The sequence below is a fragment of the Adiantum capillus-veneris genome, chromosome 21 (genome assembly GCF_014529385.1).
Source record: "Adiantum capillus-veneris isolate H3 chromosome 21, ASM1452938v2, whole genome shotgun sequence".
Classification (NCBI taxonomy): Eukaryota; Viridiplantae; Streptophyta; class Polypodiopsida; order Polypodiales; family Pteridaceae; genus Adiantum; species Adiantum capillus-veneris.
In genome coordinates, this window is record NC_140951.1 from 146,316,943 (window position 1) to 146,333,412 (window position 16,470).

Sequence of the window (16,470 nt, forward strand, 5' to 3'; positions counted from 1 at the left end):
TTCATAAGTCTGAACTCACGAATTATAAGAGGGAATAAAGCACTCATAAAACTATAAAAGCAAGGAACCAAGAAAAGAAAAGAAAAACAAAAACAAACAAACAAAACAAACTAAATCACTTTGTTTGCTACGAAACAAAACTAGATAAAACAAAACATTATTAACTTAAAAATGTTTTTAGAAAAGGTATGTGTAAAATAAGTTGACGCAACTTACTTGGCTTAAAAGAGGTACTCAACTTTAAACAAAAAAGGATGCGTAGTAGGATACAACATTAGCATAGCAGTACAGGTTACATGTCAGCTGCCACATCATCAGTGTGTATGTGCTGCCATGTCAGCAAGCCACATCATTAATCTGAGATCTCCTACTCTTTGCTCTTGGGTCTATTCCGTACAGATGGGCCTTCTGCCACGTTACCGATTTGTGACATACAACCCTCAATTGCACCCCTCAAAACCAAGATCATCCAAACATTTTCTACCATCCACATTTCTTGACACAAAGCATGCAATCCTACACATCCTGATCCACACTTGATCTCAGATGGCATTAATTATTCAACTGACACATCTTGGTCCGCACGGGACTTCAAATGTCACATCCAAGTCTACGCTGAACTCACTTGTGTCTCTGATGCACTACAATGGTAAAAGTGTTTGTCTATGTCTCAGCTACCTACTGCTCAAATCTCAACCTAAAACCTTGATGAGATACATGGATCGCGATCCATGTTCCATCAAGTCTAGACACCAAATTTGGCCTGCTTATTACTTGCGGTGTCAGTAGTCTACTCCTCCACTTACTTTTGGATTTGAGCAACTTTTTGTCGGTCAAAAGCAAATTTTTATGTCTGCCTTGCGGTTTTTGACTAGTTTCTGATGTTTGGCTATTTTGACCAAATTTTTGCTTTTTTTCTTTTTTAACCTTTTGGGAAAGTTGTTTCAAATGGTATCAACTACCCACTAGTCAAATCTCAGCCCCAAGTGATGAAAAGGTACATGGATCACGATCCATGTTTGACCACATCTGAACATGAAATTTGGTCAACTGGTTGTCTATGCCCTGTAGATCCCAATACCCCACTTTTTTTTGAATTTTGATCTCAAAAAGATAGAAAGCCCCAAAATTTGATCAATTCTTTGATTTGAGTGAGTTTTCAACGTTAATTTCTTACCAGAAATATCTTTCCATTGCTAAGGTCGTAGGGAGAATACCCCGATGACCCGCATAAGGCGAAGCGTGTGCTTCATCCATTATCTTCTTTCTTAATGGTTCTGCCACACATATGGCCTGATGGTGGTAGAGATAACCGTCCCGAATGGAATAGGGAAACTCATTCTCTCCACAATGTAGCTTTCCCCAAATGGTGGAGAAGTCTGGGTCATTCGGATACAAATCCGGTAGTGCTTCTAATTCTTGGTGATACACCGAAGTGATAGCGTTCACCCTTGGCCGTCTAGACAATGCGTCTGCGACCACATTCTTACTCCCAGCAGTGTGAAGGATCTGAAAGTGAGACATAGACAAAAAGTTGGCCCATCTCATCTGCTTCTCAGATAGTTTCCTCTGCGTAAGAAAATACCGCAAACTCTCGTGATCAGTCTTGATCACAAAATCCGCTCCTAGAAGATAGTGCTTCCAGTTGGATAAGGCATGAATCACAGCCGTGAGTTCCTTTTCGTAGATTGATGCATGCAACTCTGCATCCTTAAGCCGTCTGCTTTCGTAGGCCACTGCATGGCCTTCTTGGTTTGACACTGCTCCGATGCAATCGCCTGAAGCATCGCAGTGAACCTCAAATGGTTTCCTTAAGTCAGGCACTATCAAAATAGGTCCATGGCTTAGCAAGTACTTGAGCCGATCAAAAGCTCCTTGTTGTCTCGATCCCCATCTGAAAGGAATCTTCTTCTTTGTCAAATCATGAAGTGGTCCTGCTACATGAGCAAATCCTCGGACAAACCTTCGATAATACGAACATAATCCCAAGAAGCTACGTACATCATGTACCGTAGTGGGAATAGGCCAATCTTCTACCACTCGGATCTTGGCAGGATCCATACTCACTTGATTGTGAGAGACTATATGGCCGAGATAGTGTATCTCTCAGAGAAAGAACTCCCTCTTCTTTGCATTCACATGCAACAAAGAATACTCCCGTAAAAGCTCGATACGGGCTGAAAATGCGGTCCATCATGCGATTGAACGTCGCAGGAGCATTGGTCAAGCCGAAAGGCATTACCAAAAATTCATATAGTCCAAAGGTTGTGCGGAAAGCAGTCTTATGGACATCCTCAAGGGCGATCCGTATCTGAAGATACCCACTCTTTAAGTCTATGCGACTAAAGACACTTGCACCCTGTAACTTATCAAGTATATCATCAATCCGAGGGATCGGAAAGCGATTCTTGACCGTGATCTTGTTTAAAGACCTATAGTCTATGCACATTCGAAACATGCCCTCTTTCTTCTGCACCAGTAGAACTGGAGAGCAATAGGGTGAAGCACTTGGCCGTACTAACCCTTTCTCTAGAAGCTCGTTGACTTGCTTCAAAATTTCCTCTTGCTGAGCAAGACTTACCCGATAAGGGGGTTGATTGGGAGGCGAGCAACCCGGTATGAAATCTATGCGGTGATCTTCCGGGCGTACCGGAGGGAGTTCATCAGGTAGTGTTTCCGTGAAACAATCTTTGTACTGTTCAATAAATTGAAGACGCTTAATTTCCAGACTAGAGAGAGAGTCCCTACTAGTTTTATCCTTCTCACGTGCAAAAATCAAGTAAGCAGAAACACACTTCTTCATTTCTTTCTTAATGGAGATATGGCTTACAATTGGGAACTGCCAATCTCCTGCATCAGCATGAATCTTTATTTTCTTACCCCCATGGTCAAAAGTGAGGGTCTTTTCCACATAATCGAGAATAGGTGTCATGTGCATCTGTGTCGTGTCCTGCACCCGGGGACGCCTGGAATGTGTTTGTGTAGCATTGTTTTCATTGACTAAGTGAGTTTTTAAAGTTTGAACAGGTTCACACTGTATTTTATAAAGTGGCTGGTCACTTTGAAGTGACCAGCCCTTTTATTAATAAGAAAAAGCAAGGCTCTTATTAAAAAAAAGCCAGCGCTAAAAGCTACGCAGGGGGTTGAAATCTACGATCTCTCTCTCTCCTCTCTCCAGAAAGCGCCAGAATCAGCGATTCTTCTCTCTCCTCTCTCTAGGGGCAAGGCTCTGCCTTTTCGGTTGCTATTCCCGTCGGGTGCCAGGGCCTATAAAAGGGCAGCAAGCGTTCAGTTTTTGGAGAGGCCAGGAGCAGCAGAAAGTGCTAGCGTTGGGATTCTGGAGCAGAGGTTGGCGACGGAAACGGCAAGTGTTCGTGTGACGACTAAGTACGGAGGTCGCTTTTCCGAGCAAGGAGCGACAGGTATAAGGTGTTGATACGCATTGAGAACTATTGCTTTGTGTGGTTTGTTTTGCAAGAATCTACAGTCTTACGGGAAAGACCTACACGGGAAAGTACGGCTTTACGCCGAAGTCCCTTACGGCAAAGTAAGGCTTCGCGCCTAAGTCCCTTACGGGAAGGAACGGCCTTGCGCCCAAGCCCTTTACGGGAAAGCACGACCTTCGAGTCTAAGACTACAGAACGGAGGGGTTTCCTCGGGTTCTCGTGCTTGTATAAGAATTCTCCCTGAATAAAGAATACTCTTAACCTATAGGTTGGGACAACTTATAGACATGCCACGTCATCCATTTGTGACAGAATCTGATAGTAACAAGATTTAGACTCATTTAGTAGATCAAGACATCCGTGAAAAGATCAACCCGGTCTAGGTGTGATTGCTAAATAGGTTACACTGATCATGATTTGTATCTGAGACCCTCGACAATATGTTACTGATCAATGAGTGATGTCTTTGTAGAAGTGCTGGATTTGTGGAATCTGGTGTATGGATACATAGTGTCAGTGGCTACTGATGAAAGTTTCTGCCTTTGATTGTTTTGCGGGCATAAAGTGATGGCGTGGCGTGTGTCACAAAGTGATGACATGGTTGTCTACTCTGCAGGAAACCCTAACCCTAAAATCAAAAACCCTAATTTTGCTGAAACCCTAACCCTAAAATCAGAAACCCTAATTCTGCAAAAACCCAAAACCCTAAATACTGACGTGGCTTCCGAAACGACGCAGATTTGCTGACATGGCAGCTTCCGTGATTTACGGCGCATCTCACGCTGACACGTGGCACTGTGTACGGACACCAGTGCTGGGAATTAAAGCAGCAACAGTTTTGGACAGCCTTTTGGCTTTTGCTTTTACTCAACGCAGAGATGAGAGAGAGAGAGAAGCTTTTGCTATTATTTTATAAAAGCATAGAAGAATGAGAGAGAAAAAGCTTCTGCTTTATTTTAAAAGCTTTTGATTGGAAAACTTTTCGGAACTTGCTTTATAAACAAGAGAGAGAAAGAGCCTTTGCTTTATTTATGGGCTTTTGAGTTTCAGCTTTTGGGGCTCTGCTTTTGGCATCCCTTGTAACTTTAAATAAGTGAGCAGGCCTCTCACAACTCAGAGCATCTAGACGCAAAGTCTGAGTGTGAGCGCCTGCACGCACTCTTGTACTTTAAACTCAGATTAATACAAAAAAAAATACCGAAAGGGGCACCAATCTTTGGGGCCAATATCTATAGGCACGGAACTCCGCCGGGCCAGTGTTGAATCAATTGTAAACTGTAAACTGTTTTTGAAGTGGTTATTTGGGCTGTCGTAGTAAATTCTTGACTTGGAGTGTCCAAGTCTGTTACAGTGGTATCGGAGCACAGCCGATTTCTCTTCTACGGGAAATCCGATCACGAATTTTTTTTCCGCGGAACCTATGGCTTCAGGCAAAGATCAGTCGACTCCCTCTGCATCCGGAGATACGGGAAGGGATCACAACAAAGATTCACGCGAGTATGGCCCGCCTCGGCCTACGCAGGCAAAGCTCGAAGAGATGGAGCGTCAACGATTGATCGGCGACGCAACAAAGATGATGCTCAATTTTGCGAAGGACCCAAAATTTGCAAAAATATATGAGCGAGACCTCTTTCGAGGAGGTGCAGACGCAGTGGCGGCAGACCATAGAACCACCCAAGAAACCTCCTACTCCCAAGATGTACACAGAGAAGGAATTAGAAGAGGTGGTTGATGCACGAATTGCTCAGCTTTTTGATGCACAAAACAAAGCTGAAAAGCACGGCAAAAAGCAGAAGAAAGGCACTGACTTCTCGAGCTATTTGGGTCGTCAGACGACATTTGAAAAGGCAAAGGAACAGAAGAAGCGTGTTCGATTTGAAGGAGTGCCGAGTTCTTCTTCTTCTTCTTCTTCTTCTTTTGACAGTTCTTCTAGCTCATCTGACTCGAGCGAAGAAGATAGAAAAGGCAAAAAGCGAAGCAAGAAGCATCACTTCGGAAACAGCAAGAAAAAGGCAAAGAAGTCTAAATCTCGCCTCATGATTGACAGTTCTACAGAGGACTCGTCTACAGACAGTTCGGAATCTGATGACAGCAACTTTTATGCAAAGAAGAAGAATTTTTACAAAGCCAACCAGTATGACTTCTGGAAGACAAAAGCAAGAAAGTCCAAGTGTTTAAGGAAGGTGGACAGTCAATTAAATTTGACACGTTTTCTGGTTATAGAGATCCTTTGAAGGCTTTGTCTTTTGTACAGCAGTTTGACATCGCTTTCGCGGGAGGGCGTTAGTCAAAGCACTCTAAGATTCGAAGACATGCCTCTTACTTTAAGGGCAATGCTCGAACTTGGTGGTCCACGCTTCTATTAAACAAGACTGCGCCAGTTAAATGGCTGAAATTCAAGAGGCTTTTTATTTCTTCTTGGCTAACTCGAGAGTATGAACGCGATATACGAACTGCTTGGAACCATCTTCGGATGACCAAGACGGATACAGTGGACGTTTATTGAGAGAGATTTTGGAGCTCTTTTCTATCCGCCTCTTCATTTAAGAAGATCTCGTTCAAGGAAAAAATTGAGCGGTTTACCTTGGGTCTACCTACAGAGATCCGAGATCACTGCTTAGAACAAAAGTCAGCTTCCATTCAGGAGTTGATGAGTCATGCGAAACGGGGTTTGCCATTCACTCTGGCAGTCTGACCTACCCCACAGATGAGATTGTGACACAAAGAGCCAAACAGACTTCGAAAAATGAAAGTAGAAAAAGAAAGAGCAACCCAGAACAGAAAGAAAAGGATGCACGACCCAAGCTCACTCCTCAAGAGAGGGCTCTCTACATAAAGGAGGGGAAGTGCTTTGGATGCGGGGAAGCTGAACATATCTCCGCTAAGTGCCCTAAAAAGGCAGCGAATGAACAGAATGAAGAAGGGCCATAAAGTTCTAAAGCAGCTGAGGGACGTGGCAGAAAAGGAAGATAAAAAGAAGAACAGGTACCACATTGCATGGGGCCTTAACCGAATCAAATGAATGAAAATACAAACTTTGTCGAGCAAAGGGAAAGATCAGGAAGCTCTTTTGAAGGAGCCAAGGCCAACTTCTTGAATTGGCGGCTCGATTTGGAATTACACCCGACAGGCTGAGGCCACAAGCGGAGGTAGTTCGAGTGGCACCGGGACGGGATGTTGTCATAACACCGAGCATTGGCAAACTTCGTTTGCAATGACAGGGGTGTTTAGGGCACGCGGAGTTTTACGTAATTGCCTTGAAAGGTTGTGACGTTCTACTCAAAATCCCTTGGTACAGCAAGAACAACGCCGTGTTTGACTACCAGGCCGAGAATGCGACTTTGACAAATGAAGGGCTCAGAGATTGTACTTGATGAACTTCAGTTTCTTTACTCGCTTTTTTTTGGGAGAGAACTGAACAATGGATGAAGGTCGAATATGTTTTGACCTGAACAAAAGAACGCCAAGATTTTCTCCACACTCATGCCGATTGCTTTTTCAGAGGGCCTGTCAGGCGAGTTACCACCCACTCGTCCTGGGGATCATACCATTGATCTGATACCTGAAAGCACGCCACCGAACCGGCCACCATACCGTGTGCGCCGAAGCCCAGAACGAAGAGATTATGAACCAAATGAAAGACCTCTTGGAAAAGGGTCTTGTTCAGCCTAGTACTTCACCGTATTGCTCTCCAGTGTCGGTTTAAAAAAAAAAAAAGACGGATCTTGGAGAATGTGCATCGATTATAGAGCTCTCAACAAAATCACCATCAAGAACAGATTTCCGATTCCCAAGATCGATGATATACTCGACAGATTACAAGAATCCTCGTGTTTTAGCAGGATTGATTTGAAGAGTGGATATCAACAGATCCGAATCGCACCGGGAGACGTCTACAAGACAGCCTTTCGGACGACTTTTGGATTATTTGAGCTTTTGGTGATGCCTTTTGGCCTAACCAATGATCATGCGACATTTAACCGGATGATAGATAGGATTTTTCGAGAGTACAGGCTATTTGTTGGCACTTTCTTTGACGATATCATTGTTTTCTCCAAGGATGAGGCAGAACATAGAGATCATCTGCTTCAAGTCTTTCAAGCATTACGAGATCACACAAGTTAGTGATTAATGCGAAGAAAAGTGAATTTTTTTTCGCTACTAGAGATACACATTTTGGGACACATTGTGTCAGTCAGCAACAGCAGGAGTGCAAATGGATCTGGCCAAGATAGAGACCATCCGTGACTGGCCCGATTTAAAGAATGTCCATGAAGTTAGAAGCTTCTTGGGACTGTGTTCGTACTACAGGCGGTTCATTCGAAAGTTTGCAGAGGTTGCTTCCCCTTTGCATATCTTGGCACAGAAAGGAGTCCCTTTCTCGTGGGGACCCACAAAGGTGACTGCCTTTCAAACTTTGAAAGAGAAATCGACTACGGGACCAGTTTTGACTTTGTCGGATTTGCAGAAGTCGTTTGAAGTATATTGTGATACTTGTGGTCATAGTCTGGATGCGGTCTTAATGCAAGAAGGCCAATGTCATTGCCTACGAGAGCCGATTGTTCTCAAGGCCGGAATTGACAACACAGATTTGTGAAAAAGAGCTTCTGGCGGCTATCCATGCTCTTATTCAGTGGCGACATTACCTACTCGGAGCCGATTTTACAGTTTTCACAGATGATGCGAGTTTACGCTACTTCTGGTCACGGAAGCAGCTATCGGAAAAAGTAGATGCGTGGGTAAACATCTTGTCACGATTCACTTCCGGATTGTCCGTGTGCAGGGACAGAAGAAATTGGTGGCAAATACTTTGTCCCGAAAGCCGTTGGTTCTGGCTATTTCCACGATACATCATAGGAACTTCGAGGATATGGTCGGTCGGTACGCCACAGAACAGATTTTGCAAACGTATCTAGTTGAATACAAAAAGGGGAGATAGTAGCGGACTATTCCATTCGGGATGGCTACTTGATGAAGAAAACCATGTTGTGAGTTACACAGCCATTGAGGACGAGTTTGTGCGCAGTTGCTTGGTATGCAAGAAGGTCAAGTTTGACAGGCATAAAGCACAGGGATTGTTACAGCTTTTACCCATACCCACCCGCCCCTGGGAAAGTATTGCAATGGATTTCATCTCCTGAGAACACAACATGGGCACGACTGTTTATTGCCCAGGTCTTTAGATTACATGGCATGCCTGAGACAATTGTCTCCGACAGGGACCCCAGGTTCACGAGTTTGTTTTCAGACGGCTATTTGGGGAGCAGATAGGCACGCGGTTGCAGTTCTCGTCATCGTTCCACCCGCAGACTGACGGACAATCAGAGATTGCTAATTCAGTGAAACACGTTTGACTCTTTGATGGGGGAAGATGCCATTTGAGATTTTTGAATTTGCTACGAAGGTTCTACCCTTCCTTCGCGCGAAAGATAAGATTTTTCTTTGAAGCCGACCAATTCATGAGGGACTTGGTCCGGAAGGCTTTGAAAAAATTTCAGGAAAGACAGAAAAAGGCAGCAGATCGCCATTGTCGCGATTTGAAATTGAAGGAGAAGGATTGGGTGCTCTTACATTATGGGAAGGCACGCCTGAGAAAGAAAAAAAAGGGAAAGGAGCGGCTTCTTTGAAAGCTTAACATGAAATGGTGTGGACTTTTCCAGATTTTCCGAAAAGATGAATGATATCTCCTTTCGACTGAAGCTACCAGAATACTTGGAGGATTCACAATGTTTTTCATGTGCGTCTCTTGAAGCCTTTTGAAGGCGATGTGCGTGATGATGAACAACTCGAATTGGACGAAAACGGGCAGATACTCGTTCTAGAACAGAAATTGGCACAGAAAGAAAGAAAGAAGGTAAAGCGAACAGATGGTTCTTGGTTAAATTCAAGACCTACTTCGCATTGAATGCGAAGCGAATGGAGGAGGAAGACCTAGCAGATATTCCTCAAAATGTGAATCTTTACCTCGAAGCTTTTGGTTTAGCATAGTCTACTCCAAACGAAACCCAGAATTCAACTTGGCCGGAGATCTGGTGCAATGGGTTTGCACAAGAGGGGAGTTACTCCGCTCCTTTGTCAACAGATGCCTCGATTTTTGAATACTAGAGTCATTGATGTCTCTTTGAGCTTCAGGGATACTGAGAGCTGACAGTATTCTATTGGATGACTTTATGAAATGGAATTCCTGAATATGAAACTGATTTATTCTTGACTTTTTTATAAGTGCAGGAACTGATAGACGAAATGACTGCAGCATTTCGGTCTAAATGATCTCGTATAGACATGGTTGCAATAGGGGTTAGTCAATCGGGTATCTATGAGGTCCCGACTGGATCTAGATGCGATTGCTAGCTACATTGCCGATAAATCATGGTCTAAGATCCGAATGAATGTTGAATGTCATGTGATGTCTTGTGATGTCGAGTGATGTCTTGTGATGTCGTGTGATGTGACTGTCGATTGGTACATGTGCTAGATGTGTGTTCCTAGAACGTAGGTACTAGGAGTCAGTGTCTGCTAAGACAGTTTATGGCCTCTGTCTATTTTGCAAGCGTAATCGAGGACGATTACAATGCTTTCAAGAGGGGGGTATGGCACAAAGTGATGACGTGGCTGCCCGCTCTGCAGGAAACCCTAACCCTAAAATCAAAAACCCTAATTTTGCAAAAACCCAAAACCCTAAATGCTGACATGGCTGAAATTCCCGAAACGGCGCAGATTTGCTGACGTGGCAGCTTCCGTGATTTACGGCGCATCTCACGCTGACAAGTGGCATTGTGTACAGACGCCAGCGCTGGGAATTAAAGCAGCGGCAGTTCTGGACAGCCTTTTGGCTTTTTCTTTTACTCGACGCAAGAGATGAGAGAGAGAGAAGCTTTTGCTTTTATTTTATAAAAGCATAGAAGAATGAGAGAAAAAGCTTCTGCTTTATTTGAAAAGCTTTTGATTGGACAGCTTTTTGGAACTTGCTTTATAAGCAAGAGAGAGAAAGAGCCTCTGCTTTATTTATGGGCTTTTGATTTTCAGCTTTTGGGGCTCTGCTTTTGGCATCCCTTGTAACTTTAAATAAGTGAGCAGGCCTCTCACAACTCAGAGCATCTGGACGCAGAGTCTGAGTGTGAGCGCCTGCCCGCACTCTTTAACTTTGAACTCAGATTGATACAAAAAGAAATATCGAAAGTGGCGCCAGCCTTTGGGGCCAATATCTCTAGGCACGGAAGTCCGCCGGGCCAGTGTTGAATCGTTTGTAAACTGTGAACTGTTTTTGAAGTGGTTATTTGGGTTGTCGTGGTAGATTCTTGACTTGGAGTGTCCAAGTCTGTTACAGCGTGCCCAACTGGAAAGAGCTGGCCAAGAGGACAAGAAAATCAGGACCCAAAAAGTGTGGTCGAGAGGACCATAGGGTTAGAGTTAAAAACTCTAACCACCTACCAACTTGAAGATTATGGCCAGGGGGCCTAAACCCTAATAATGCGGAGTGTAAGGTTTGGGCAGAATTTTAGACATGATAGCATGGCAGAACTGTACAGAATTCCGCAATTTGCGTTGACATGCTGACGTGGCATTGTTGTACGGATTTTCGCAAATTACGTTGGCAAATTTGCAGCTTTTTTTACTAAGCTTTTGGGAGCAGAAGCTTTTGGACTGAAGCTTTTTGGGGCTCTGCTTTTGGGCATTCCTTGTAAGTTTATAAGGACCCTTGGGACCATTCTTCCATAGAGCATCTGGATGCAGCATCTTCTTGGAGAGAGTTGGACCCTCAGGCTCGAGTTGTACTTTTGCGAAGCAATAATAAAGGAGTATCGAGAGGGCCGCCAATCTTTGGGGCCAGTGTATCTGGGGACGGAACTCCGTTGTTTCGTGTCAACTCTCTTCTCTCTCTCTCTCTTTTCAAGTTCAGTCAGTTATTTGCAATTTCTGTTCCTACGTTGCTATTGATTTCTCACTTGCAATGTCCAAGCCTTTAACATGCTCGCGCTCTATTGCTACAGTGGTATTTGTGTTTAGATTGCACAAATGCCGGTACAATGGTACAAGATGTCGAGATGCTGATGGAATCATGCACCAAAATTCTTGGCCCTAATGGTACGAAGGTACTGAAGGGCTGCAAACTGAAAAACGCTAGGGAACAGGCTGAGATCTACAAAACCCTGATCCGAGGGTGCTAATGTCGATGGGGCAGAGGATGATGCAAACGCTGAAGGCTGATCTGCACAGCCACTACTAGCGCTGATGGCTGTAGGCTGAAACACTGACCATGAGGGTGTTGAAGTGCTAACCCTTAGGGAGAAGAAAACACTACTGGGTTACGTACTGAGGGCGTTGTCTGTCTATGTGAGCGTTGGGTCCTGATACAGGAAGGGTGAGCCCCAAGGCCCACGTATATACTTCAGAAAGTGGAAGTCGAGCAATGTTTTAATACCACGATTCCACTTAATAGAGGGTCACCCGTCAATAAATCACTTATCAATATATGGTGCTTGACATGCTCCTAACTACCTAGGCTCAATTCTATAGACTAAAGTCCTAAAATGAGAACAATACTGATACCCACTGCCTGCGCGACACTTGATATTGCCCTGTGCAATCACATGCACGTCCTTTGAGAAGCTCACAAGGTTGCCAAACCAATAAGCTTCAAACGTGTCTCCATAGGAGTAGCAATAGGCTTGCTATCCCCAAGACCACTATCCCAGGAGGAGGTAACATCTAAGGCATCATGAAATTCAAGCATAATAGTAAATTCTATAGTATCGTTAAATTGTTCCAAGATGCCTCGAAAGCACATCTAACAACTCTTTGACGAGAAACTGCAAATACTCATCGAAATCCATAGCTTCCAATTGTATGTTCATGTAGGATCCGTTTGCTTGCCAAAAAAGCAAGCGGCCAATGCTATGATACCTCTATAAGCAAAAGGGTACCACGTGCCAATGGAAAATAACAATTGGAACCAACTTTAACACTTTGCAACCTTGAACTGACAAAAGGACTTTCCACTTGAGACGAGACACGTAATACTGGAGTTCCACTCCCACATGACCTAGCCCCTAGCTAGGTGTCCCTTAATGTATTCCTTTATTATTGCTCTTCATGGTTACAACTACTGGGGAAGCCACTCGCCAAACTACGGAGAGTAAATACTCCCCCAAGGCCATTCTTTATAGCACCACCTCTACCACCACAAAATTCAACAAAAATCTTACCGCGTTTTATCCAATCTAGTCAATTTTTATGCCACTTACTGAGGGCACCCTGGTTTTAGGCTTGTGACCTTTGGATGTTTCATAATTCCCCATTTTATGGGTCATGGGGTATAGAGTGAGGTCAGGCAGCCTGGATTGACCCCTACATAGGGAGGGGCAGCCTTGTGGTACCTCTTGGTTGTAGAGATTGCCCAGCAGCGCTTTTCCATTCTCTCTCCTCTTGCTTTCTCTTGCGTTTTTCTCTCCTCTCCTCCTCTCTCTGGCCACCATGCTCCCATGTATGATGCCACCACACTCCTGCTGTACTTTGCAATTAACTACCCGGGATGGATGCAAAGACTGTTGCTAATTTTATTATCCACTTGCTGCTTGGAGAAACCACCTACCGATCAGCAAGTGTACTTTTCTTTTTCTTTCCTATTCTGCACTTGGCCGTGACTGCATTCTGCAATTGATGTAAATCCCCTAGGTGCCAAAAAGTACAGGCATGTCTAGTCTGTAACTAACCTTTCACTCTCAGCCAGTTGAACTGGCGAGCACTATCCAGTTGTTAAGATTGCCAAAGAGAACATGGCCGTGAAGCAGTGACAAAACATATCATAACTCTGGCCGCACAGGAAATCTCAAAGGTGAACAGTCAAAACATCGCGAGATAGCATTGCCAAACTCTGGCAAATATTAGCCTTGCAAACATAAGGACAGTGTCTCTGCAGAAATAAATGCATGTCAAATGAAAGGATGAAAGTACAGGAGAGCGGGTGTGACAGAGACACTCATGCAAGTCATTTCAAGAGCAAAAAAATGTGTGTTAACGTACAGAATGAAAAATTATACATTGTTAAGGTAAGGATCTTCAAAGACAAACATCTGAGGGCATGAATGTCTTCAAACAAGAAGTCCCAACCGCGCACCTGCGCAGGTTGCGGAAGAATGTTCGAGGGAAGGCCCTTGAAAGGAGACATCATGGAGCTTGCTGGAGGAAACGACTTCCTTGGCGCGCTTGAAGATGAAGTCGGGCACGAGAGCCTTCACGTCTGCGGGAGAGCTCAGCAGCACTTCAGCTCCCGCCATCCGCGCTGATTTGCAATTTTGCTGATTTCTGTGTCCAATTTTAGAAGCGCCACAATAACTTTACTGCAGACATGACACCATAAGGCCGGGTTCACACGAAGTGGCGGCAGGAGAAACAAAAAGGGGGCATGAGTCGTGCGTGGAGGAGTCTCATTCGACAAAAGTTCTCTGCCTCATTTCTGGACCTACACGAAAAATGGCGAAACCCCCCCAACCCCCCCCCCCCCCCCCCCCCCCCCCCCGGAAATCCTGCACTACCGCCCGCTTTTCAGCGTGAAACGTGGTGCATGCTGCTTGAGCTCAGATCAACACGAACGCAGGTCATAGCCCCAATGCCACCAGTGGGCTACTGAGATGAGCTCTCAAATACAAAAGATAGCTTACCGCCGCCTCTTGTGAACGACGGGGGTGGAGGAAGTGTAAAGAGAGGTTTTTGTCGTCGGGCTCGTAAGTTGATGAGAGAGAGTGTGCACGGATCGATGGTCATACAAAAGGACGGCACAAATCTCGGAGAAGAAGAAGGATAAATTCAAAGGCACACAACACCAGAAGTATTATCATTCAATGTGCTTAGGGTTATGGGCGTCGGTACGAGCCGAAGGTTAAAAACCTCCTCGTGAGGAAAAACTAGCTCATGCTCCTTTGTATCTCCTTTTACTCAAACTCCATAGACTTGTATACACCCCTACATGGCCACACAATGGTACACTACAATTATATACAGATAATTTATTCTACTGTCACTCATAAATTATCTCTCTTGATAGAATGTGATGCATGTAATTTTGCAATTGCGTTCGTCTTCTTTTTGCATCCACCATATACTCTCTTACCCTTTCATGTAGGCCATTGTGAGACTTCATTGAGTTCATGTAAGTAGATTACAATAGTTTACACATCGAATAATTGAGAAGATGGCTTTCAAAGTATTTCGAGGCTCTCCTTAGAATAAGCTCGAAATTGAAGCTGAATCTACGACTTCTTGCATCGAAGCCCTCGAGGGGGGCAGTTAGGGGAGAGAGGGCTACCATATTACTCTACTTCCTTGTCAATTGGGTTCAAGCCACGAGAACCACCGCTTATACACCCTCTTGCATCGAGATTGATGTCACCAAACCCTACACAAAAGCTGCATCAAGCCAATCGCCCTGGCAAGTGGAACGACTTTTGCTTCATGCTCGTGGGTTGGGAAAGCTTTTGTTGGTCGCCATCACCGCCTAACACATCGGCAATGTCATTCTCTGTCAGAAATTCGCTACTAAGTTGAAATTTTCAGCTTTTCACACTTTCTTTAGTGTAAAAAGGTGTGGACATTATCAATTAAAAGCTTTGGAAGTTAGCCGTCCAATTTTAAAAGCTTTGGCCGCCTATTATTTTTCCAAACTCCTTTAGTTGGCCCCTAATTCTTGGTAGCTCATGCAAACTTCTTTACTTCCCACATTTGAACACTTCCTCTGATCCTACTACATCGGCCAACCACTCAATCTTTATAACTCCAGTCGGCCGTCCACTTTGGTTTCTTTTCGAGCACCCAAATTTGTTTAATCACCGACTCAAAAGACATCAAAAAATTATTTGGGCGCCGACTCTCAGATCCCTATCCATCCATTTTAAAAGCTTCTTGATTGCACATTGAAAATCGAACGGCTATTCCAAACTCAAGAATCTAAAGTCGACCCTACCTTTCAAGGTCCATCAAACAAATTGGGAATTTCCCTTTTACTAATTGCCATCTACAAATTGTGAAAGGGAGTTCGAAAAAAAAAATCAATTCTTCTCACAGACCAACCAGTTCAATCGATTGCCAAATTTCACCCTGCTCTCGTGCTACTCTTCTTAAGTGGACGTCATCATCTAACACTATGGTGGAATGCCACTAAACAACACTGTAGAAGACCTCGCACATGGCATGCATTCAAAAAGTTATTCCTACCCCATTTCTTACCCACCCAGTACAAAGCTAAAGCACGCCACCAATGGATTTAATTCTCCAAGGTAGAAATGAGGCTTACACTGATCGTTTATGGAATTGCCTCATTCATCTTCAAGCTATCGAACATGTCAGCCGCCGCACGAAACTAAAGCAAGTATATATATGGGCTAGCATTGCAAATTGGTGTTGAAATGGACATGTTTAAGCCAGATTCTCTGTCAAAAGTAATCAATTTGGCACTCAATGTAGAGAAAAAGAAAGGCGGACATCAACTTCACATTGATCAGTCTACTAACACTACCCGTAACAAGAGAGTTCCTTTCTCTCCTAACTTTGACATGAACAAAAACCAGAGTTGTACTTTCTTTAAGAGACACAAATTTGACAACTCTTCTACATCCTCTCAACCTCATGGCAACAACAACAACCCCATGCAGTAGAGGGACAACCAAAATCCTTCCAACAATCAATGTCATGATCAACCTTTCAACGATAATAAAGATGTGAAATGTTTCAAATGTTTTTAGTTTGGTCACTATGCAGATAAGTGCACAAACAAACCTGCTAAGAGCAACCATCATCCCAATGGCCAACCTAATGGAGTTGCACGCAACCGCAACCAAAGACCATTCAACAACCGCCCAATGGTGCACAAATTAACCTCATCAAAGATGGTACTCCAGACGACAATGAAGTTGAAGTCAATTACGGTGAGGGCTATGATCCCGATTCTTGAGTATGACGCCAATGAAAATCCTTCTTCAGGTATTCCTATATCTCCACACACTCTACTCAAAGTGAAAGGCATAGTTAA

The 16,470-nt window shown here is 44.0% G+C and overlaps 1 protein-coding gene across 3 annotated transcripts in view; it reads right to left on the bottom strand.

Moving 5' to 3' along the window:
• The window catches only part of LOC147431914 (uncharacterized), a 66,375-nt gene extending 52,452 nt beyond the window's left edge, over positions 1-13,923 (bottom strand). For all 3 annotated transcript variants that reach the window (XM_086494361.1, XM_086494362.1, XM_086494363.1), the window contains exon 1: positions 13,564-13,923. In XM_086494361.1, the coding sequence (XP_086350487.1) occupies positions 13,564-13,723 (160 nt within the window). In that variant the 5' untranslated portion in view covers positions 13,724-13,923. The remainder of the gene's footprint in view (positions 1-13,563) is intronic.
• Positions 13,924-16,470: the final 2,547 nt, after the last annotated feature.